General features: G+C 53.7%; 1 protein-coding gene across 1 annotated transcript; it reads right to left on the bottom strand.

Annotated features, from left to right (window-relative positions):
- Positions 1 to 1216: 1216 nt before the first annotated feature.
- Positions 1217 to 18246, bottom strand: GATM (glycine amidinotransferase). Its single transcript, XM_078592575.1, has 9 exons — positions 18035 to 18246; positions 10556 to 10771; positions 9724 to 9919; positions 6747 to 6937; positions 6142 to 6279; positions 5301 to 5465; positions 4929 to 4992; positions 3668 to 3784; positions 1217 to 2260 (listed from the first exon to the last, which is right to left on the bottom strand). Exons 1-9 carry the CDS (start codon positions 18101 to 18103, stop codon positions 2148 to 2150), a joined length of 1269 nt encoding a protein of 422 aa, XP_078448701.1. The 5' UTR covers positions 18104 to 18246; the 3' UTR covers positions 1217 to 2147.
- Positions 18247 to 25527: the final 7281 nt, after the last annotated feature.

Here is a 25527-nt window from a genome sequence, read left to right as displayed (position 1 = left end):
GTCGGGTGGTGGCGGGTTTTACCGACATTTATATATTTACGCGATCTAACAAACGAAAAGCCCCTTTATTATGGACGAGGGTGCAGGAAGGCGATGCGCGCAATCCTCGCAGCGACGACGGCGCCCCGCGCCCCGCTGTGCTCCCGAGCGCAGAGCGGCTCGCTCACGAACCACTTGGACGGGAATGTCGCAGCTGTTGCTCCGCCAACGTGAGCCGCGCGTCGGGAGAAGAGCGACACCCTGAGCCACGTGCCGCGAAACGTCGTCGGCGCAGCGAGCGTGTGTCAAGGCCTACGGGGTGGGCGAGTGGCAGCGCAACCCGGGTTCGATTCCCGCTCACGGTCAACACCAGTGACGGGTCATCTGAACCGGTCCTGGGCCTCTCCTAGGTCGACTCGGCCTCAAGTTAGTACTTGGTGCGATGCGGAAACGTCGCTACTCGACTCGGGAGACAAAGGCGTGGTGCTGGCCACCCACCCCGTCGTGTGCCGTGCCGGCCTTCATAGGTGCTACTCGCTAACAGCACTTGCCCTAGCAGTCTGTTAAGACTGCACGAGGGACCTTTCCTTTACCTCCCGTCTCCACCACGAGCCCAGGCTGCAGGAGGCGCTGTTGTCACGAGCGAATCGGGGTTAGTGTGGCAAAGGCGCAGCCACTGCAAGTGCTCACTCGCGCCACTGCTGGCGGACGGGGACTCCGCCTCGAGAGGCTGCTCTAGAGCGGGGGGCCTTTGGCCTCCTCTTCCACGCTGGCCACACGTCCTGGACGGGGAGCGACTACCCACACTTTGCCCCTTCAGATGAAGGCAAGAGATGTGTGGATGGCATTAATCAAGGCACCGTCCCGGCCCCGCATCACACGTGGTGACCACTCGTGCCTGGCAGCAAGGACGCATGGGTTCGATTCCCGACTCGGGCATCTTTGTGTGTGGCGTGTGTAAGCGCTACCCACTTTTCTGCATGGATGCAAACTCATTACTGATTTTCTCAAAGCATCTTGATATGGTGAAGGAACGCAGAGCTCGGGAAACTGTTGATAGCCCTGGCTCACCACCGTCTGGCTGCTGCTGCTGTTGTTGTCTTACCACTCACGCCCGTGGCTTCCCCGGCGATTGTGAGCGACACAGTTTGCACGGACGACGACTACGCTTGTTAAACGTCATTATTAACCGGCAACACAAACAACAACAACAAAAACCACACACGGACACGTCGCCTTTGTTCTTGCGGTAAGAATGTAATTTGGCCAGCGAGACGCTGCCGTCAGGGTCATTTCTACAAAATTCCACTCTGTGCCTGACGACCACAGCAGCTGCAGCAGCAGCAGGTTCACCAGTGACACAGTGTGTGGTGGTTCCGGTGTGTGGCCTCGTGGTGGTGGTGGTGGTGGCGTGGTGTGTGTGTGTAGATGCTGCGCGCATCGATGCATAGTGCGGTGCGGTAGTGTAGCGGGTAGCGCTGCGCTGCGCTACGAACCCGGCGACCCGAGATCGATTACCGCTCACGGCCAGCACCAGTGACGGATTATCTAAACCGGTCCCGGTCCTCCCCTAGGTTGACTCAGCCTCAAATGAGTACCTGGTGTTTTTGTGTAAACATCACCACTGGGGAGACAAAGGCGGCCGGGCGTGATGTTTGCCAACCACCCCGCGTGTGCCGTGCCGGCCTTCATAGGTGCTCACTAACAGCACTTGCCCCCAACAGTCTGTTGAGGCTATACGAGGAATCTTTGTCTTTATATATAGTGCGTGCATAGAAAATACATTCGAGGTAAAATATTGAAGGGGCATTGTCTCTGTCTCGCCCCGGTCAGCGTGACGCACAATGCCCAACAATCCCCTGCTCAGCTGAAGCAGAGTCTACTGTTCGGAACAATACAGGTGTGTGTGTGAGAGTCACACGTGTGTGGTAGTGTTATACTTTACACAGGTGTTCATCATACACGTGACAGGTGTGTTATGCGGGAGTTATACGGTCATGGGCCTGACACAGGTGAGTGTGACAGATGCTATGCGGGAGTTATATGGTTATGGGCCTGACACAGGTAAGTGTGTTTGTCAGGTGTGTTATGCAGGTGAGTTAAATGGAGATGTGATTGACGGGTTGGTTCGTGACACAGGTGTGTGTGTGTGTGGAGTGTGCGGGGCGCTAGTCCAGGTAGGACTGCAGGGTTCCACGGCGGCGAACGTCGCTCGTCCAGCAGTGGAATCCACCGCCCAGCGAGTTGGCATGACGAATGTTCACCTTCACTGGAGTGATGCCTGCACAGGGAGGAGTAGGAGGAGGTAATAAAGAATGAGGAGAGTGACGAACATTGTCAACCTCGCAATTGGCTCCAAAATCAATCCTGAATTAATTCAAGATCACATCCAGGATCATTGATGGCTTCGTCCCTACCTGCATCCCACCTCTCATCTTACTCTACTCCCCTCCACGCACTCTCCTACCTCTCCCCTCTCATCTCACTCTACTCCTCTCCACACTCTCCCACCTCTCCCCTGTCATCTCACTCTACTCCCCTCCACACTCTCCTAACTCTCCCCCCTCTCATCTCACTCTACTCCCCTCCACACTCTCCTACCTCTCTCCCCTCTCATCTCACTCTACTCCCCTCCACACTCTCCTACCTCTCTCCTCTCTCATCTCACTCTACTCCCCTCCACACTCTCCTACCTCTCTCCCCTCTCATCGCACTCTACTCCCCTCCACACTCTCCTACCTCTCGCCCCTCTCATCTCACTCTACTCCCCTCCACACTCTCCTACCTCTCTCCTCTCTCATCTCACTCTACTCCTCTCCACACTCTCCTACCTCTCTCCCCTCTCATCTCACTCTACTCCTCTCCACACTCTCCTACCTCTCCCCCCTCTCATCTCACTCTACTCCCCTCCACACTCTCCTACCTCTCTCCTCTCTCATCTCACTCTACTCCCTTCCACACTCTCCTACCTCTTTCCCCTCTCATCGCACTCTACTCCTCTCCACACTCTCCTACCTCTCTCCCCTCTCATCTCCCTCTACTCCCCTCCACACTCTCCTACCTCTCTCCCCTCTCATCGCACTCTACTCCTCTCCACACTCTCCTACCTCTCTCCCCTCTCATCGCACTCTACTCCTCTCCACACTCTCCTACCTCTCCCCCCTCTCATCTCACTCTACTCCCCTCCACACTCTCCTACCTCTCTCCTCTCTCATCTCACTCTACTCCCTTCCACACTCTCCTACCTCTCTCCCCTCTCATCGCACTCTACTCCCCTCCACACTCTCCTACCTCTCTCCCCTCTCATCGCACTCTACTCCCCTCCACGCACTCTCCTACCTCTCCCCTCTCACACGCTCTCCACTCTAACAAACGATGCTTTGTGACGATGCCCCCACTCAACCCTCCCTTTCCCCATAATCATCAGTCATTAATAACTTCAACATCTGAACATATTGGCAAAAATAGACTCTTCAACATCTTGGTCATTATCTTCGACATTATCCTCCCTAATCACCATCTTCATCATCTCGGTCATCATCATCATCGTCATCGTAGTCGTCGTGTGTGCGTAACAGCGACCGCCTGTGCTCCAGGAGCCAACGCGATGGGATACTTAAATTCCCGGCGAAATATTTTCCAGCGACGAAATAAAGGCAACAAAACACGTCATCGCTCTTGCGCTCACCGAGGTTCAAGAACATCTTCTGGATGGAGGTCTCAGCCGCCTCCACCAGGACGCGTTTCTCGTCCAGCATCAGCACGTTCATGGACAGCCACTTGGAGGACATCCACAGCGGGTGGTCTACGGCGCGCGCCACGCACAGGCACAACCGAGGGAGGGGAGGTGAACACCAGGGGAGAGGGCCAGGGCACGGTGCCCTTGTCTCCGTGCTCTCCAGAGCGACGTTAGCGCCACCGGTGGGTGACTCCGCACGGCGCCTCGAGTCCAGAAGTGTGGAGGCGAGGGGTTTTTGGTGGATCACAGAAATGTTGGGAAACTCCCTTCCGGTGGGCCACGAGGAGTCAGCTGTGCTCTGGCTCGCTGGGAGAAGTCGGTACGGCAAAAAATGTGGACTCTCATCTGTTTCGTTTGTATGGGATCGAGTGTTGCCCCCTCACGTGTGTAGGTTTTCTCCGGGCAGTCCGGTTTCCTCGCACATGGAAACACTCATCAATTGGCCGACAACACCTTCGTATATGGAGCAAGGCCGTAATTATAATATATATTGGGGGGACGACGACACATCCCCCCCCCCCAATATTCAAATATGCTCAAAATGTCCCCCCAATATATTGCTATAAAAAATGTATTGCTATGCTATGTAAATAAAAATAACAATTTGCTAAACTTTGGCCACAATATCTGGACTTGTCTTCATATAAATCAATGCATAGATTTCTGTTTATATGATTGTGGTTATGGTTGTACTTTATTAATCCCTAATCTCTGCCATTATTTACAATGAAAGAAGAAATGGTAAAAAAAATGTAAAAACATCAATGTAATACAATACACTATTCGACATTATTGTAAAAAATTAAAGTCCATCCCATGTGTTAGTGAATTTTTTTAAATATTTTAGGCAGGAAATGAGTTTTCAAATTTAGATATTTTTCTTGGTTGGGACCCCCAGACAGCCTGGAAGATTTGGTCCCCCCCAATGTTGACTCCATGGCTACGGCCTTGATATGGAGGAATAAGGAGCTCAGCCAATTGTTGGCGCCGACTCGCCGCGTGGCTGCCGCCTCCCTGCCGGTCTGTTAATCTGAGTCGACCTAGACGAGGCCCAGTTCAGGTTCGGATAACACGTGCCACTGACGTTGGCCGTGGCCAGGAATTGAACTCGCTGGGATCGCAGCGCCGCCTCTCCACGCGTTCACGCGCACCGCGTATTCCCGGCACAAAAAAAACATTCAGAGTCTGAGCGAGCGCCGGGGATCCGTACCGTCAGGGATGAGCGGAGTTGGTGGAGTCACCACCGTCCACCCGGCTCTCTTGAACGTGTCGATCTGCGGGGACAGGCACATCCACCTCACCTTTGTCGTCCACCCAACTCGTCCACCCACGCATCGATCCGTCTGCCCAGTCATCCACCCATTCTCGTCTGCCCGCTATTCCACTTATCCACATTCTCATCCACTCTCTCATCCTCACGCTCTGCTTATCCACTCTGCCATCCACCCACTCATCCGTCCATCTGCTCACTTATCCACCCATTCATCCGCTCACCCACCCACCTATCTGCTCATCCTTCCACCCATCGGTGTGTTCACTCATCTTTGTGTCCATCCACCTATGTGCCCCCCCCGCTCCCCACCTGCAGGCAGGGCCGGTCCGGGTTGGAGAGCACGAGGCCCGGGCCGATGATGTTGAAGGTGGCGTCGATGTGCATGGGGTTGGGGTCCTTGAAGGAGATGGTGTGCACGCGGTACGTGGGCGCCAGGTGCCGGCGCATCCACTCGATCCCAAAGTAGTTGGTGACCTGAGTGACGAGCGGAGGGGGGGCGAGGTGTTAACTCCCTCGCCTAGTATGCAGGAGGTCGTGGGTTCGATCCAGACTCTGACGCCAGTTTTTCCCTCCACATTTATAATCAACGTCACACGTTCAGAGTATTTGACTGCTGTGAATGAATTTCCGCGTGATAAACCACCTTCATTAAGCTATGTGTGATCGCCAGGTCGCTTCTGTGCGCCTTACCTGGTCAAAATAAACAATAAAAATCACGACTTTACCGAAAAAACCTAAGAATATGAATCCTCGCAGTCACGAAAGCTTCAAATCTAGAACAAAATAAATAAGTTTAGTAGTAAATAGGGAGGAATATTTCAGCCACGGCTCTGCACGGAACGAACCACCCACCACCAGACCCCAACCGCCACCTCGCTCGCGATTGCACGATGACATTTTAGGAATGGATTGAGAAAAGGAAGAAGAGGGTGATCGGGGGAGCAGGGAGGAACTGGAGGATCTGGGGGTGGGGGGGTCAGAGATGGCAAGCGGAACAGGGAGAGCACTAGAGCAAGAGAGCAAGAGATAAAGAGGGTGATCGGAGGGTAGGGGGGGGAACCGGGGAGAGCATGACGATCTGGGGGTCTGGGGTATCTGGGGGGGTCAGGGGAATTTGGGGGGGTCAGGGGGGATCGGGGGGGGGGGTCACCTGGCTGCGCTGCACGAAGATGTCGCGGCCGGCGCGGATGAAGTCGGCGGCGTCGAAGCAAGGCTCGAACTCCGTGGTGACGAACTTCCCCTGCGCCGCCAACTTGTGGCGGTCCTCCACCGTGCGGATCGGGTAGTCCTGCACCGGGGGGGGGGGGGGGGGGCGGAGGTGATTGAGTGAGGAGGGATGGGGTGCAGGCCAGGACAACCATGTCCTATACTGTACATATAATAAAAAATATATTGATTGGTCAGCTTGTTGCATGGCCGCGCGGATTTCCTGTTCACCTGGGCACACACCATCTCGCCTCGTGGTACAGCCGCTCACCTGATCCTATACCTCGCCTGGTGGCACACCTCACCTGCTCGCACACGCGGTCGTCTAGATGTTGATCTGCTGACCTCAACTGTTCGCCACCTCATCACCTACATCCCTGCTTAAATACCTGGCCACACACCTACCTACCATGCTCGCTCACCTGGCTACACACCTGCTCACACACCTGCTCACCTGCTCGCTCACCTGCTCACTCACCTGGCCACACCTGCCCACCTGGTCACACACCTGCACCACCTGCTCGCTCACCTGGTCACCTCTCGGCTCACCTGGTCATAGAGCTCGTTGGCCATCTGTGGCTTGGGCGCCGTGGTCCACTTGGCTCCGCGCTTGAAGTACTCCTTGATGAGCGGGCGGTACGCGCGGTACTCGAAGAACCGCGCCCTCCACGCCATGGGGGCCTCGATGATCTCGTTCCCGACCACCAGCAGGATGTCCCGGGGCATGGCAGCGTACATCCCTGGGGGCATTGGGCAAAGGAGAGGCATGGGGTGGGGGGTGGGGGGGTCAAGGTCACTGTCGGACAGCCCGGGGTTACACGGGAGCGGCGAGGGTGTAGACGGCGGCTTGGCCATGGTGTGCGCAGGCGGTGCAACCGCAGCCCGGGATCACGGGACGGAGGGGCCCGGAGGGGGGGGGGCGAGGCACCGGGCTACGGAGAGACGGTGGGGGGGGGGAAGGGAGAATTTGTACAGCGATACCCCCCCCCCCCTCCATTGCATCCCCTTTCTGCCAAGCCCGCCCGCTTCGCCGGCCACTGGAGTACGACAGCGACCGCGGTGGGAGCGCCGTCCCCTCCTTCGCAGACTCGACGCCATCGGCGGGAAACGCCGAGTGATGAGCCACGTGCCGCAGATGGGGCCGGGGGGGGGGGCAAAGCGATGAGCGGGCGAGCGAGCAGTGGAGCGGAGCTCGTGAGCCGAACACAACGCCCGCACTGATATCCCTCGCGCGATGCGACTGGACAGGTACCGCCGCTCTCTCCAGCGTGTGTGCAAGTGTGTGCAAGTGTGTGCAAGTCACACGTTAAAGTCCGTGAGCCACGCGATCGCGTCGGGAGTGCCGCGACTATTGCTGCTCAGTCCGCCGGAGAGCGGTCGTCGGATTTCCGCGGTTGTTCGCAACGCGGTCCATTGTAGGGCTGAACGATTTGGTGGTGAATGTTTAATTGCGATTTTTCTGACAGATATTGCGATTTGATTTGCGATTACAATTTTTTAAGTCAAGCTTCAGTTCAATATTCACTGTGTAATAGATTTAAAACATGTGATGGAGCATTACCACATGATACCACCATCAAAATATGAACTGCTCTATATATTCCAATGCAAGGATGGGAACTTAAAAGATATGAATTGCTTTCAACATGTATTTATTTAAAATGTTTAATTTAAATAGAACAATAAAACATAGAACAATTCTTAAGTTAAATAAAAAATATTATAATAATAAAAAATAAAACAATTCCAATAAGAAAATAATAGGACTTTTCAAATCGCAAAAAAATCGCAGCCTTTGCGACTTGCTAATCGCATTGTTTCCAATTGCAATTTCGACTTGAAATCGATTAATCGTTCAGCCCAAGTCCATTGGCTGGCAACGCCGCTGTCGCCCTCGCCCCGCCCCCACGAGCCCCCCGCCCCCCCGCCCCTCACCCCCCGCCCGCCCACCGCGGTACTCACAGCGCCCCCCTGTGGCTGACGCGCGCTCTCACCCCGGCCCCCCCCCACCCGTTGTTCTGTGCCACACTGGGGCAGGGCGGAGGACCAGGAGGTGCCTCGAACATCACGGAGGTGGTCGTGGGGGGGGGGGCGAGAAGAGTGGGCGGGGAGCGATGTGGCCATGTTGTTCGTTGTCAGTCATCGGTGGTGGTGGAACATTCCACGATATTATGGCCGAGGACGGTCTGTCCGTGGCATCGCGTGTGGGTGACCCGCTGTTGGCGTGACTTCAGAGGTGCTGGGTGGTTTTGCCCACGGCTGCGCGCGTGCAAAATGTGATTGGTGAAAATATATAATTGTATATATTTTTGAATTTCAATGTGTGTTCTCTATTTTTGAGTTCTACAAGCGGAAGACGCTCTCTTGGGCCCCGCTGTGTGCAGAGGTTTGGGCGCTTCTTACCAAAACAAAACCCAATACTGCCAGAGCCACACGAAGCCAAAGGCCCCTTTAATGGGATTGGTCAAGCATCCCAATGCAGGATCCTTCTGGAGTCTTGAGACTCAAGCGAGGCATTTCCTGGGCAAATACAAAAATATTTGTTAAAATAAATAATCCACTCCCTTATGAAGGGCTCTCTAAAGATGCCGATTTGACCATACTTCACCATGCTGGTCAGTGTGTGTGTTGGTAAAGAAGAGGCCGTGGTTGGCAATCTAATTCAGGCAGCCCGGTTCGTGGTGCAGTGAATCTCAAACTAAACTTGGTTCTTTCGGTAAAGTCACGTAGAAGGGAAGTAATAAAATAATAAAAATAAAACATAATAAAATAACGCAAGCAGAGGACTGCTTGCGTTACGGCTGAAACGTCGTGAGAATTATTTTATTATGTTTTATTTTTATTATTTTATTACTTCCCTTCTACGTGACTTTACCAAAAGAACCAAGAAGATGAATCCCTGCAGTCACGAAAGCTTTAAATCGAAATCAAACTAAACTTTTAAACAACTTTTATTTGATCAGCTAAGGCCCACTGAGCTACTGTACAGCTCTTTTTCAGAAGCGACTTGGCTGTCACAAATGAGAGCCAAATTAAGCGTCTTATGACATGTAGAAATGTAGGGCAGCCAACAACTCTAAACGCATGTTGTTACTAAATGTGGAGGGAAATACTGGAGGACCCGGAGAAAAATCTACGCGATAATGGAGAGAGAAACGAGCAAACTACAGACGTGAGGATCGGGATCGAACTCACGACCTCCTGCTAAATTGGGACAGATGTATGTACGTATGTATGTTGAACTTCTTTCGCAGCGTACGTAGCCACCCATGTTAATTGGAGGCGTGGGAAAGAAAGGGCAACAAACTCAATACAAAACCAGTCCTAAAGAAATTAGTTGTTTCAATCTCGACGATTTAAAAGTGCAAAGCTCCCATTGGCGTAATATCGAAAGGAAGTGCTTTCAAGGCGGCCGCTGAAGTGCACCTGAAAGCGCGCGAGGCCGGTGACCGTGTTTGTTCGATGGCTCAGCCAAAAGCTAAACGACAAAAACAACAACAAGAAGCTACGACGGTGGACGCGGTACCCGTGGAGTTGAAGTCGGGGGTGGTGTAATTGAGGGCCCAGTCGAGGGGCTCCGGCCTCTGCACGGTGACCCCCTCCCCACGCAGCACGGTGCACAGCTCCTCCACCTCGGCCACCGCCTTCTTCACGTGGGCCTCGGGGAACGGCAGCCCCCCCTGCTTCTGGTAAAACTGCCAGTACTTCTCATAGGTGTTCGCCTTGGGGGGGGGGGGGAGGCAGGTGAGGGGGGCAGGAAGAAGGGGGAGCGAGAGATGGGCGACACGGGGTCGAGTTCCAGGATGAGTCTCGTCCACGAGAGGGACTCGGGTCACCAAAGTTACGAAAACGATTACAAAGATTAACATAAAGTATAATAATAATAATGAAGATGATGAAGAGTGGTTTCTGCTGCTGCTGCCTCTGACAAACATGGGTTCCCTCGAACACCCTAACCACTAATCCTAACCACACTAACCACTAATCCTAACCACACCACCAACCCCAACCACACTCGCCCTATAGACCTAATCCTATCTCACCTCACTGCACCACAGCCCTTGCTACAGTAGCACTGCTCCTAACACTCGATAAAAGGAGCCAATCGCAGACCAGCCCTAGACCCCGACCACAGTGGTAATTCAGACCCTAATGCTCGCTGTAACGCTACTCCTAACCTTACCCCTACCTCGGCTTCCTTCACGATTCCATCCCGCCCTACATCTGCCGCGCTCCATCTCCACGCCTCCGCAGGGGCACGCAGAGTTATTTCGGCAGCGGAACGCGAGAGGGGCGAGGGGCATGGCAAGAGGGGGGGAGGTGGGGGAAGACAGGGCATGGCTGGGCACGTCACGCACCTTCACTTCGACGGTGAAGGGCGGCACGCAGGCGTTCTCGGCGCGCCCCACGATCACCTCCTCCAGGGGGTCCCACTCGTTGAACGAGGAGACGGGGCAGTCGGCGGGCACGGAGCTGGGCGCGTCGGGGGGCCCCTGCGTCGCCAGCGTGGGAGACGGCGCCACCTGGGTGCTCTGCAGGGCTCGCGGCACCCAGCCGGCCAGCGCCCTGCGCGCCTGGTGGTGGTGGGGGGGGGGGGGGGGGACACGAGCGCACGAGTTGGCCGCAAAAACGTTGCGCTAAAAACGAACCAAGTTCAAGTTCCCTCCTGGCCAGACGTGGCCACGGGGCCACGGTGACACCAACCTCGTGAGCGTAAATCGAGCGGCTTCGGTTGTGTGGGGGTTGTGTGGGGGTTGTGTGGGGGTTTGTGGGTCGCGGAACGGTGGAAATCCTTGAAGTCAGACCGGCCAGACGAACGCGGTGACGAATGGTCAATTAACAATAATACAAATAATAATTAGATATTCATTTCAGCCGGATCTGTCTTGGTCAGCGACACAGAATATTTCCGACCCCGAGCACACCACGTCGAGTGATGCCCCTCGACTCTGGCCGAGGCTACGAGACACGTGCCGCGAGTGACACGGAGAAACGCATTCGGTGAGAAATCAATCCCTGAAAGTGAACGACCTTTATTTATCCACCAGAATCTCACGGAATCGTAAGACTCTCTTTTCTGAGGGTCCTGCATTGGGATGTTTGACCAATTTATTTTAATTACGATGGGGAAATCACCCTCACAGATGGGTCGTCAGTCTCCATGTCGTCGTATTTCTTCCCTGTTGCCGTGTGGGGGTCGCATCTCTATCAAACCCATATCCAGGTTGCTGGACTGCATATGTGGAGGGTGGGTGAGGGGGGAGGTTTGATGGATCAAGCGACAACCATCGTGTGCTGTCAAACTCCAAACCCGCTGGACTGCAAAGTGGCCAGATGATGGCAGAACAGCAAGTAGGTCTGTCCGGATGTTTTAATGTTATCCCATCGGATATGGTGGCTTTTCTCATGGGTAATCAATATATTGGCCGGGTGGTTCAATGGCAAAGTGAACGGCTCGCAATCAGAAAGTTGCAGGTTCAAACCCTGGTTGGGGGTTGTCTCAGCCCGTCTGGGGTCGTGAGGAAGTCCAATGAGAATATTAGCGCACCGCCATACTAATGTGGAGTTTCCACCGCCGTCCCAGGGCTGTCAGCAGGAGATGGGCACGGCCTCAATGCACATATGGTCAGGAATTCACTCTGATCTTTTAAATCAATATTTATTACGGAGCATCCATACATCAAATTTAATGTTCAAATCTACTTCACAGGATGCACACGTGGACTGTAACAGATGTTTACAGTAAATACGCTATTTAAAACTAAAACTACTAACTATTTTTTTAACTATAATGTATTCTTATTTTACCAGGTAAGGACCCACTGAGCTATATATACCTTTTTCAGAAGCGACCTGGCCACCAATGATAGCCCAATGAAGTGGCTTGTCATCTGGAAATGTATAGCAGCCAAATACTCTGAACGCATGTTTATAAATGTGACCCAAAGAAAAATTCACGCGACCATGGGGAGAACATGCAAACTCCAAATATACAGCAGCAGGTGTCAGGGTCGGGATCGAACCCACGACCTCCTGTATACCAGGCGAGGTAGTTAACATCTCATAGCCACCGTGGTGCCCCAATTGTAGGCGGTCGTGAATCTATTTCGATGAAGATTCCATCTATCGCACAATTAATCATTCATCTGAAACGGTTTCAAATGCACGCTAAACACCGATACCGTCACGCGTGTATGTGCGTTGAACTTCTTTCGCACCGTGCTTAGCCAACCGTTCATGATATGCTCTGCTGTACCAGCAGAGGGACGCATATTCAAGCTCCCAGCACGCGAAGCGAAACGTCGGACATCATCGTGCCGAGCAACGCGCGGTGCGGCCCGAACACGCAGCGGAGAGCTCAACAGCGCGCAGCGGCACCTCTCAAGCCAACTTGGTCTGGTATCAGAATCAGCATCTTTATTTCGACTGCAGGAGGAATCCGATGAGCTATGAAGCCCTTTTTCACACATGCCCAGCATGGGCGGGTCAGCAATCTTCGCGTGGACAACCTGTATCCTTGCACCGCGACTCTCTCTACTGTTGACTTGCCGCAAAGTGGTAACGATTTTATTCACCCTGGAAGGATGGTGGGTTATCGACCCCTTCCTCCCCCAAGCCACAATTTAAACTCACGACCTTGGCACGGGGCCCTCGTGCGAGGAATACAATTCTCCCCCTCCCCACTCCCCCCCCCTTTAACCAAATTTCCGCGACTGGACCCGACCGGCCCACAGATCAGATGGACCCTGTGCAGTTCCACCGCCTGCGCACCCAACAGCCATGCACACTTGCTCTGCCCACTGTGCCACTCGGCCTCACCCCATGTGTGCCGTTGTGATGTCTGTCTGCTTGTATGTCGGTCTATAGTTTTCTAGTTAGATTTTTGTTGCTATTTCTTTTATGCCTGATGATGATTGCTTGTGTTGCAATCGAAACGTCGTAATGTGTTGTTTTATTTTGATTTATTATTTTATTTTTAGACGTGACTTAACCGAAAAGAACCAAAGAATAATTCCTGCAGTCACGAAAGCTCCCAAATTAAGATTGAAAAAACCCGGGGACGCCGGATCCCAGGGTGCGGGGGGGGGGGGCGCGCGACCACGGACATTTGACCGAGATTTGAGCGCCGCGCCTGGGACCACGCGACTGGGGGGATGGAGGAGATGGGAGACGTAGACAGAGGGGATGGCAAGAACGGTGGGAGCCGGAGGAAGGTGCAGAGGAGAAGGGGTGGAGGAGGATGCGGGAGGGGGAGATCGAGGTGGGAGGTTGGGGATGGAGAGGAGAGATGTGTAGGGGAGTATACGAGGTGGAGGGAGGTGCAGGAGGAGGATGGAAGTGGGAGGAGGGCAGCGGAGGGGAGGCGTTGGAGTATAGTGTTGTGGAGGGGGTGAGGACGGAGAGAGGGGCAGGAGGTGGTGTGAGGTGGTGAGGAATGGGGGGGGGTGATGGATGATGCTGCAGCAGGAGGAGGAGGCGTGTGCAGGGAACCCGTGAAAGTTTCTCCCCATATTTGGAAGAAGATCGACAGCTGTGCCTCGACTGCGATGATGGCTGGGAACAGGCAGCGCGGGCACAGGCACAGCGGGGGGCGGTGAAGTAGCGGAGGGTTCACAGGGTGTGGGGGCAGCGAAGTGAAGAGTGAATGGAGACACTGGGACACGGAGGTCGAACCTTTGAGAGTGCAGGGAGACAGATCGTACATGGAGACGGAGGGATAGGGAGACTGGGGTTCAGCGAGACTGGGGTTCAGGGAGACGGGGAGATAAGGAGACTGGGGTTCAGGGAGACAATGATAAGTTAAGCCATTGTCCTGCCTCTCTCCCTCTCTTCCACAACTTTCACAAATTCTCCACTCCCACACTCCCCAACTCCCACCCCTTTCTGACCACTCTCTCTACCCCATCTCGCTGGCCCCCTTCTCACCCCGAACATGCGTTGCGCCTGTTTGAACAGTGAATTCGTAGACCGTGGCTTACCCCAGGTTACTCAAACATGTCCGAGTCCCTATGCATTCCCCATTTCAATCACCCAACTATCACCCAGCCAATGCATGTAATCAGCCACTCGTACAACCACAAAGCCACTCGCTGCTCAGCAAGTCACACACCCACTGACCCAACCAATCACTCACTCGGCCTCTCAACCACCCACCCAACCACCCACTCACAAAGCTACCCACCAACTCACTGGGACACACACACCACCCCCCACTCACCCATGCACCCATTCACTATCCCACTCACTGAATCACACACGTCCTCTCAGGCACACACTCGGCCATTCACTCACCACTCACTAACCCCACTGTCACCGCCTGTGGCGGGGGAACCCCAAGCGCCCGGACAAAAATCCACGCACGCGAGAAAACTCTCCAACGGGGCTGTACTGGCAGCAGCAGCAGCAGCAGAAGAGAGAGGGGGTGAGAGGTTTGATGAATGGGCAGGAGGCCCCCACCCACGTATATGCAGCCTCCGGATCTCCCCCTCCCCTCCTCATCTTCCTCCCGGCCACCACCACCACCACCGTTCGACATCAAAGTAGAAAAAAGTAGCGGGGGGGGGGTGGGTAGATAAATAAACGACTCTCACAACGGGAGCACGCGGTTTGTGTGTGTGGGGGGGGGTCGCTGTAGGGGATGGAATGCGGCCGATGCAGATACTCAAGACGCGCCCTGCTCACGGAATTCTCAGTGCAATGCGTTGCACACGTGCGCGCTCCAGTTACACGTGTGTACACGCGTGTGCGTGTACACGCGTGTGCGTGTTCGTGTGTCTACGCGACTACAAGACGACGGTCATCATCGCATCGGACGGGATCAATCCACTGCTGGATGAAGGCCTCCCCAGGCCGTCTTTGGATCGTGCGATCCAAAGATCCATGGGATTCTTCCTCGCCCATGAGCTCGTTTCGTCGCTCAATCATTGGACAGACTGTTGGCGCGTCTCCCTCCTTGGGGCGCTACTCTGTGCCCACTATCGACCACCGCACATTTATCACTTGGGCCAAATTCTGTAACTGTCGAAAGTGAAATCTTCTCAAATACCCCATCCACCCTACCCACTCAGACTGTATCGACCGTCGGGGCATGAACTGTTTGCGAGCACCTATTAAGTTGGGAACCGCGAAGAGGGAGCAAGTTCCAGCACCACGCTCGGCTACCTTTGTCTTCCCAGTGCTGTTCTTTTACACACCGCGTCAGGTACTCATTTGGGTCTGATCAGACCTAGGGAAGAAGGCCTGGACCGGTTCTGATCCAACTTGCCACAGATGTCCGCCGTGGCTGGGAAAGGAACCAGGGTCGCCGGGTTCGCAGCGCAGTGCGCCAGTAGCTGCCCCACCGCTCTCCCCACACGCGCACAGATTCTCCCGTATAGCCTCCACACCGCTCCCACGCACGCTGTACGCATGTACCCACCCGGACGCGCTCTACATACGCGCAAGGTGCACGCTCAAGAAAGAGACAGGCGGAGTGTGTTTCTAATTTGATGTCGTGACCTAAGCGGTCGCGCGCTCGCCGCCGCTTCTTGCAGAGGCTCGCGGTTCGAATCCGGCGGGCGCCCTGAATAACACTGCGGTGGTGTCATAGCCACCGCGATAAGTCCGCGCCGTGGGCTTCGGAGTGGACGTTAAAGATCCCCTGACGTTATTCGCAAGAGTAGGCAATTGTGTGCCGACGTCACCGTCCAGATTTGCCAAATATGAAAAAAGTACACCGCAAATGACTCAATTGGGATTATACACAGCAGCAACAGTAGTCGCAGACCCCTCTTCGACTGGCGGACTCATGCCCGAGGTCACTCTGGCCTCTTGAAGTCTCACCTCGTTAAACAACATAAACTCGGTGAACTTTAAACAACGGCAAGGGTCCCTCTTATAGACTGTCGGGGCAAGTGCTGCTAGCGAGTGCACGCGTGCACACGGTACGGCACTGCAGTAATAGCGCTTTTCATAAAACTCACTCCCCCACATAACTAGGCTCATTAATTGTCTGAAAACATCTTAATATGTGGAGGAGTGCAGAGCTTGGACGATTGTTGGCGCCGTCTCACCGCCTGGCCGCCTTCCAGGTTGTCCGTGCTTCGCCTCGTGTGACACGCGCAGCCCTATTTGTCAATCCACTATGTCAGTCGTTTCAACCATACTTCACCACGCTGGTCAAATTGTGGGTACGTTGAAGGGGCGGGCTACAGGATCGGTTCGCATTTTACGCGCCGCTGTTGTCAGTCGCGGCCGGGAGTCGAACTCGGCTCACTGGGTTCACCGTGGAGTGTGCGAACCAACGTGGCACCGCTCCCCTCCTCTGAGTTGAAAGTCAAAACCCATCTGTAGCGATGCACCCAGCCATGTACGCGCGTCTGCTGTGCATGGCTCGCACGGTGACTGAATCATGTACGGATCAAGGACAGCGGACTCATAAACCACGCATCCAAGTGAAGTACCGCATCGATGTTATCCAACAGCATTCCCCTTACGCGATCAGAGTGTGGAGGATGGCTTGCGACTCTCCGCGTCTCACCGGCAGTGCCGGTCACGTTAAACAACCACAACTTGCGATTCCATACGCGACTGACAAGAGCACGCACACTCATCACCACGACGTGACTCCTGAGCGCGAAATGCAACATTGAATAATAATAATGCCACAACAATCATGCGCGTCTGTAATATTCCCCAATGCACGGCTGCTCAGTACCGACTGCTTAGAAACGTCCCACTTGATGATTCTGCCATGCACTGGTCATATAATGACCATACCACGCACGCCCCAGGCAACGACCCCACTACCCTACCATGCACATCCTACCAATATTCCTGCCATTTCCGTCGTATCTAATGGCCACGATGCCACACAGCCCATGAGCCAATTGTCGGCACCACATGGGGTGGACATTTCTAACAGTATTCTCCGTGGAGAGTGTCCACCATGGGCAGACAGCCAGGGACATGCACCGTATGCTTCAGAGACACACACACACACACGCTTCTTATGTATGCTCATATACCCGTAGATGTTTCATCTCGCTGGCTTTTTCCACAAAGCGATCATCTCTATCGATTCCTATTTAAGGAAACATTATCTCTTAAAAAAAAGCTACCCCGCTGAGCTTGCTATCACACATCGGTGTGATGTAGAGATAAAAACAATATGATGAAAATCATTGCTAATATTTGCCACGCTGGGTGGCACCGACCGTCATACACATACGGCTTACTGGATGCACATGCCACCGACATCCAGATCACGCCTGCCCCACGTGAAGACCATGCCAGGAACGAAGCACACACCTCCATCATACGTCCACACCTCATGCAGGCAAACCCAAAAGTCGGTGTTTGATGAGCGCACTGCGCCCTCGACTCACCTGCACCAAGTTCGACTCCCAGCCGCGGCTAACATCACTGGCGGCGGATATCTGAACCCGGCGCTGGGGTCGCTTTTCACCACCCCGGCACTCACCAGCGTGGTGAAGTATGGTCAAACAAAAGCCCCTTATGACCGACGTGGCACGGGGAGGCCTTCATCCGGCAGTAGATTGACAGCGAGCCCGTATATGAATATGTCATGCAAATGTTACTTTCATGCTACGCATCACATATTGACCATGCCTGCCATACACGGGATGCTGCTGAATTAAAATCCAAGTTTTTCATCCTCACGCGTTCACTCTCCTTGTGTGACCCGCTAACCCCTCGTGTCCCCTACCCCCTCATCATTCCACATCCCCACGCGTCCCCTATCGCACCGCGTCTCCCTATCCCTGTGTGCCCCACATCCCCTCGTGCCCCCTACCCCCTTGTGTCCCCGCTATCCCAGAATCCCCGTCTGCTCTTACCATGGTTCCTATGCAATGCGCTGCCTCGGCACCTCTGCTACCTCCACGGAGGCATCTGACTCTGAGCATCTCGAGGCAGGATGGAGATCGACCCGGGGCCGATGCTGGAGCGAGGGTTCTGGGGAGCGATGCGCCGTGTGGAGAGAGCGAGAGAGCGATGAGAGTGGGAGAGAGAGAGACGGTGAGTTGAGAGACGCTGAGTGAACCGAAGTGAGGGCGCGGGGCGGGGAACGGCGACCTTAATAAGGAGTGGGGGTGGAGGGGAGGTTGGGGGCGGTGAAGGGTGCGGGGGGGGGGACCCTGCATAGAAGGGGTGGTGGGAATTCCTTCCGTCAGCGACTCCCCACAAGCAGATAGATTTATAGGCACGGATACCTAAGCTTAGGCAGCGTTCACGCTCACCCGGTGATCAGTAACTTCGTATCAATATTTTTTACCGTCATCATCTTTGTCACATGGTACAAATAAGTAAGAAGGGAACATCCAATGGGGGGGGGGGGGGTGGTGGTGGTCCGTCCACCTGTAAATTCACTGAACATTATAGCAGCATGCGGCAAACAAAGTGTGAATCGCAATTGAGTGTGCCCAGCTTCCCATAAATAGGGACCACCCCACCACACAATAGGGGAGGGTGAAAGAAGAAAGACCCCAGCCACAAGCGTCTCTGCTCTCGAGCTCCAGCCAGCAGCGAACGGGAGTGGTCTAAAGAACCGGCCAAGCTGCTGGCTTCAAGTAGCTCTCAGTAGCGGCTCGGCAGGACTGTGCGGTTAGAGCGCGGATATTCGAAGAAGGATATTTCTGTAATGCACCATGGGTCTCTGCAACTACCAGTCCCCGTGTGATTTTCTTTTTCAGTGGACAGCCGGTGGGGAGCAGGGGAGGGCAAACGAGTTTCGGCAGAAGGGGAGGGAAGTGGGGCAGAAGGAGTCTGCCTCTGACGCCAGCCCTGTGCTGGGAAGCAGTCAGAAGGGCCGGCTCGCTTACTCTGCTCTGGCGACGGTGTCCGGCCTGCCCAGTGTTGGTGGTGGTGGTGGCCCACGACTCGCGGAGTCCAGCCTCACCCTGGAGTCGGGGTTGTTTGGGAATGCAGACGCCATCTCTCAGGCTAAAAGTACCTTATTTAAGGGTGTGTGAGTGTTCGGGAACGCGCAGGCTTAGGTGTGAGTGTCGGGTTAATGGGGCCATCCTGTAAAACAAGTTGTGAGCACACCGTGATCCCCAAGAGATACGCTACTGCGTGAAAACTGGCAGGGTGGCTTGGCAAAAAGTGAAAGACAGAGCAACCCTATTGAATCGCCTCGGGCACGTGGTCTTGATTGCTCTCGCTGGACTCGACCCACAATATACAGGGCAGTGACCTGGCTGACCGAAAATATAACAGTGGCGCCGATAAAGGTGAGCCTGGCAAAGCGGACAAGAGACTTAAGCGCCACCAATATTTCTGTCATCATCATCCTCCTACTACTATCTTGTCCCAGAAAGGTAATCATCCGTCATTCCACTTGCAAGGAATTAGCGACTCACTGTGGACGTGTATATTTATTTACTTCTCATGGTCACCACTCTCTCGGTCAGACTATCCCTCGTCGCGGGAATGTGGAATTTCCTCTCGCTGCCGCAGTGGTTAGAGCAGGCCTCTAGTGAATGAACTGGACCCCACCATATGAATGTGGAATTTCCACCAATAGCACAGGGATGCAAAGAGTCGATGAGCCCCTCCCAGGGAACCACTGATGTTTTTCTTGTATCACAAAACATTTTTCTCCCAATTCTTCAACGCACATTTGCCAGGGAGTGAACATTCCGCGTTCTTATGCCAGCGGTACATTCATTCAGTTGTGCAGCCTCACGGGGGGTGGGGGGGGTTGACTTATCAGATTTCGGAGATAGGTGATGGCGATGGTATATTGTATGGCAGTGCACAACACGGAGAATCCGAGACTTTGAACCGCTGCGATGTATCGGCGGCTTCGCTACCCTAATTAGAAATGTCCTACTTTAGCCCGGTAAGTAAAACCACCCCGCGCTACACGCTCACGTCTATTTTGACAGAACCCGTAATGCACACCTCGCTACTGCTGCAACTGCTAATAACGTTTCTCCTGCTTCTGCTTCTGTTGCTGCTACTAATACTCCTGCTATTGCCACAAATGCTGCTGCTACTACTACTGCTACCACTGCTAATGTTGCTGCTTATGCTGCTACGAATGCTCCTATTGCCACTCCTACTGCTGCTGCTCCTACTACTGCAACGATTATTACTGATAATGATTCTGCTTATGCTGCTCCTCATGCTCCTGCCATTGCTGCTACTGCTGTCAACGACTTCCTAATTTAAAAAACACAATGTGGGGTTAGATCGCGTAAATATGAATGTGTCGTGAAACCCGCCACCTCCCGACACAGCCAATTAGTGAAGTTTGCCACGTCAAAAAAAGTGCCAATTAGCAACTACTTCAGCACACCGGTGTGTTGTAGAGTAAATCCACAACATTTTTACAATTCGAGATAATATTGGTCGCGAAAGCCTACGTGTTCAATTTCCAACGACTGTTTGAAACTGTTGCTACTACTGCTGTTGCTACTGCTGCTGCTACGACTACTGCTGTTGTTGCTGTTACTGCTGCTGTTGTTACTGGTACTGCTGCTGCTACTATTGCTGCTACTACTACTGTTGTTGTTGCTGTTGTTGCTGCTGCTGCTAGATTAGAAAGGGGCCCTCTCCCGAGGGAGTCAGTGACCTCAGGTTTATCTTTCTGTACGCACCACGACCACGTGTCCCATGCCGTCCCGTGTGCCGCACCTCGCGAGGCAACTGCACTTTTACCCCTTTCGCCATCGAGGGCCTCTTGACTCACAGCCAATGCCGTCGCGTTACTTGATAACGGGCATACTGGTCCCCGTCACGGGAACGTGGAATTTCCACCGAAGACTGTTTGAAATACTGTACGGGATTAGGCGCCGCCGAACAGGTTTCTGTTGCGAGTAATTGCTCAGTGTGATTGAATGTGGGAAATAATTGCAAGTGATATGTGTTACATTCATTCTGTAAGCGTTACGAAAGCGGTATCATCGGGGTGGGGTTGCTGCTGTCCGCATCGAATAATTTTTGGCAAATCGATCGTTGCGTTCACGATGCGAGCGTAGATTGTTCAGGCTTCATGTCATAATTTTAGATCAGCTGAATGTTCCATTACAGATGGCTGAACGGACGAGACGTTCGGAATACAGAAGACAGTACAAACTAGATGACAGCACGGGTGAGATGGGGAGGACATATCCCGGTGGGAGAGACTGTACAAACATGACGGGGCAGAACAATGGAACAAAGGAGACGGAACGAATGAGCGAGAGACAGAACTTGCAACTCTTTGTTGTTTTTGTTTAACCCGTCGCATACCTCGCGAAGGGAAGTTAGGGACAGGGAATTCTAAGGAAAATGAGCGGAAATGGGAAGAGAGAAGAGAAAGAATGCGAAATAAAAGGATCAGGGTGGAATGGAGAAACGGAGGCAGGAGAGATGATGATCGGGAGGAAGAGGCCACACAAAGGCGCGTCTGCTGCACGGAGGAGCGGTGTCTGTTTTGACAGGCGAGTCACAGACGCACTTCTTGGAAGCAACACATTTATTAACACCAACAGCACACGGGGTAACTGCCCCTTAACAAGATAACAACCTATGGTGGTGGACCACCAGGCTAACTGCACTAATGCCACCGAAACTAGCTACAACGGACCGGACCCCAGCTTGGGTCCATGTCCACGTGTTGGAGACTCTGTAGGACTTAGAATGTAGAACGTAGATTCTTCAGGATGAACAACAGCAGCCGGTCTCTCTCAGGGACTCGGCGTATATCTTCTGTGGCGTGGCTGGCCCCGCCCTTGGCCACGACCACTTCTAGAATACTCGAGCAGGATCTCGACCCTGACACGTGACCACCCCTAGCCCCCACTTGGGGCCCCTGTGTAGACTTAACTGGTCACGTGTCCTCTGGGGTCAACCAGAGTGCCACGGCCTATAGTAACCCCATTCCCGTGGCCGGCACTCTCGCACCTTATCCTGTAAGGGTCGGCACTGCACGCAGAGCGCGGTGCCATCCAGCGCTGTCAGTCAGTGCTCACCGAGCCCCTCTAGGGCCGGCATTACACAGTGACATCCGCGATGTCACTACATAAGGAAAAGGAGCGGAAATGGGAAGAGAGAAGAGAAAAAATACGAAATAAAAGGATCAGGTTGAAACGGAGAAACGGGTCCAGGAGAGATGAGGATCGGGAGGAAGAGGCCACACAAAGGGGATTCCATATAGAAGTCACGTGATTGACTGGAGCCTTGAGCTGATTTAGAGAAGGCCGAGACAGACGAGACAGACGGCATGCACAGACGACACAGAACAGGACAGAACACAACGTGATAGAATCGGTGCGCATAGCCAATACCGCGTCTGTAATCCAGCACTGCGGAGGAGAGGGTTTTGTGGATCGCACAAGTGTTGTGAAATTCCCTTCCCGTTGGCGTCGAGATGTCATATCCTGGCTCGACAGAAAGCAGTAGAGCAAGTGGACTAATGCATGTGTGGTGATCCACTCAGAGACACTAGGAGTAGGAGGCACTCTATTTATTACAGCCTTCACAGGGTACAAGGGGTAACTACACTTCAGTCAGGACAGCCAACAGACTGGCTGACTGACAACGCCGAGAAGGTGAAGACGGTGACGAAGACTCGAGCAGCCCGAGGGGATTCCACCCCAAGCAACAGCCCCGAGCCTTCGCCCGGGGTCCCCTTTTATCCTCCCGGCGTGGCCTGGCTCCGCCCCCGACCACGCCCCCTTCTAGAACCTACTCGCGGGTTTCCGGGCTTACCTCACGTGACCCCTCTATCACCTTTGCCCTACATCCCTCTCCCTGCTTATCGCGTGACCTGCTGACAGACAGGGCTGCTGCAACTGCAGATCCCTTTCTCTGCCAGCAACCAGCGCTGTGCTCCATAGTGACCCATTCCATGTCACGACACGTGTTTGTATATTGAACATCGTTCGCACCGTACGTAGCCAACCGCAATAAGTGGAGTTGCGGGGGAAGAATAACAAACGGAACACAAAAATCAGTTCGAAAGCAATTAGGTTTCAATCTAATCACCATCTGTTTCCATCTGGACGGGTGATAGAGTTATGTTTCCCCCTTGTATGAGTGGTTTCTTTCCGGGTGCTCAGGTTTCCTCCGGCACATATACACAAGACTCGTCATTCACTGGATAAAATATCGCATTAACAAAAAAACAAATGTATGCGGCAGGACCTTCCTGAAAAGGAGTCGTCCGGCTCGGTGCGGTTCTCCCAGATAAATAAGTTCAATTCCAAATTTCCAAAAGGCGAAATTAGTCGCTCTTATGTTTTCCTCTCCCCCCTCCCCCCTCCCAATCGAATGAAAGCCAGCAACGATTCGTGGCAGCGGCGGGTGGGATCGCGCTCGCAGCGTCACGCGCTGTGCCGAGACACGAGAGAGAGAGAGAGCGCGGCAAGGCAGCGAGGCACGTGTCCAGGCCGTGTTGACACTGCTGGGGTGCTCCGAGTCAACCCGGGACAGTGACACGCGGTGACACGGGCTGCGAGACGGCGTAGGGGTGCCGATCTGCGCGGCGCGATATTGACACGCAGGGTCACAGTGGGCCACACACAAACAGAAAGACGAAGAAGATTCGCCACCCCCTTACCCCCCATCTTCACGGACTGTTGGAGCAGAGTGATGTTAGCTAGCACCTATGAAGGGTTGGTGCGGGTATCAGCACACCCGAACGGAGCGGTAATGATGAAGCGGCTGCCTGGATCGGCGCAAGCGGACGCGCTAAATAAATTGCGGGTGCTGTATTTATTTAGGCATGAAGATACAAACACACAAAGGGGTTGTGAATACGTGGGCAGCCCTTAGTCAATCCAATGCCGGATGAAGGCCTCCCCGCGCTAAGATTGATGAGTGTGGTGGTGATGATGATGGTGGTGATAGCGATCGCAATGATGATAGTGGTGATTGATGATGAAGGCACACGTGCTCGTAACGGATGACGATCGAGTCAACCCCTACCATAAAATCGGAAATCGATCTCACAATTCGTGAGCCAAGCGCTCGCTATTTGTGGTTCATTTTTTTTTGTGCCACAAATGAAACACAAAACCTCGCTGATCTCGTCGATGAGCATCAACCATCACGCGAGCTCCGGTGGTCATGCTCGCAGCAGCGGCTTTTGGCTCAGCCATCGACCAAAGGCGGTGGTCGCCGCGTCGCGCAGCTTTCAAATGCGCTTCTGCGTCCGTCTGGAACGCTCTTCCTTCCGATTTTAGCAAGCCACTGGAGCACTTTTAAAATCGAGTAGATTGAAAATGAATATATTTAGAACTACGTTTTGTGTTTAGTTTATTCCCCCCCCCACCCGCACCTCCGATTAGCACGGTTGGCTATGTACGGTGCGAAAGAAGTTCAACACAGCACACACATCTACCCCATCAGTAATACTTACCGCCGCGATGTCAGCTTCAGAATATCGGCAATGCCGTAATCACAGCGATTACCACGGGGCTAACAGCCACTCCATCTACAGTTATGGATGGCCTTCATCCAGCAGCGTATTGACAAATGGTCGTAAAATAATGACCGAGACACAAGTGACCTCGGAATCCGGCACGCGCACACGTGGCGGCGTTCGCACGTTCCAGGTGCGGAGTTCGCAGCACGAGGGGGCCCCTTAGGGTCGACGCAGAGCACCACGGGGGGGGGGGGGGGTGTCCCCCCAAGGGTCGACTCAGAGCACCGCGGGCTCCAGGGTGCCCTCTCGACCCGTCGCGTCAGCCGCCCTGGAGATTCTGCGGCAGTGTCTCTTAATCAGTCAGTCAACCGTGTGACGACTTCACTTGCAACTGCAATCGACACACAGCCTCGTCTGATTTACGTGTCAGTGCAGTCATCACCTAAATCTATATTTTGACGTATCTGTAACTTTATTTTACCACGGTTTTTGTTTTAAGATATTTGTCCAACCCGAGTTTTGTTACAACTTGAGGTTATTTTAACCATCACGAACGTTGGTTGATCATCAGCATCATCATCATCGTCGTCGTCTGCAAACGGCGTCCAATCTCGTTCGAGGCGGAGGAATTCCTCTTTAGAAGCTCGCTCCATTGTTTCAGCTGTCGCGCCTGGAGATCGAAAACTCCGCTGCGCTCACCACTCGCGACACCGCGGCTCCTCGATCCCCGCAGCGAGCACACGTGGGGGGCAGGGGAGGTGGGGGGCACAGGTTGTAAGCCCATGACATCAGGTACCGTGTCAATGTTCGTGTCGCATTATGGGTAGAAATTAATGGCCGTCCATAAATGACGTCACGCACCTGGGGGGGGGGGGGGGTCAGACATTTGTGACGATGTGTAACGAGGGGGGAGGGGGGTGAGAAATGTGACGTCACATCAAAATGCGCAACTTTAAATAAATATAGAATTGTTAT

This window comes from Lampetra planeri, chromosome 3, assembly GCF_965212315.1.
Source record: "Lampetra planeri chromosome 3, kcLamPlan1.2.h2, whole genome shotgun sequence".
Lineage (NCBI taxonomy): Eukaryota > Metazoa > Chordata > Hyperoartia > Petromyzontiformes > Petromyzontidae > Lampetra > Lampetra planeri.
The sequence above is the reverse complement of the archived record's forward strand: the minus strand, read 5'-3'. Positions and strand labels throughout refer to the sequence as shown.

Excerpts from the sequence above, each read along its gene's own strand:
- GATM (XM_078592575.1), bottom strand. The coding sequence starts at position 18,103 with ATGCTCAGAGTCAGATGCCTCCGTGGAGGTAGCAGAGGTGCCGAGGCA. Across the intron at positions 6,280-6,746 it reads CCAACGAGCTCTATGACCAG|GACTACCCGATCCGCACGGT; the intron begins GTGAGCCGAGAG and ends CCCCCGGTGCAG. Across the intron at positions 4,993-5,300 it reads CGGACCGGCCCTGCCTGCAG|ATCGACACGTTCAAGAGAGC; the intron begins GTGGGGAGCGGG and ends CTGTCCCCGCAG.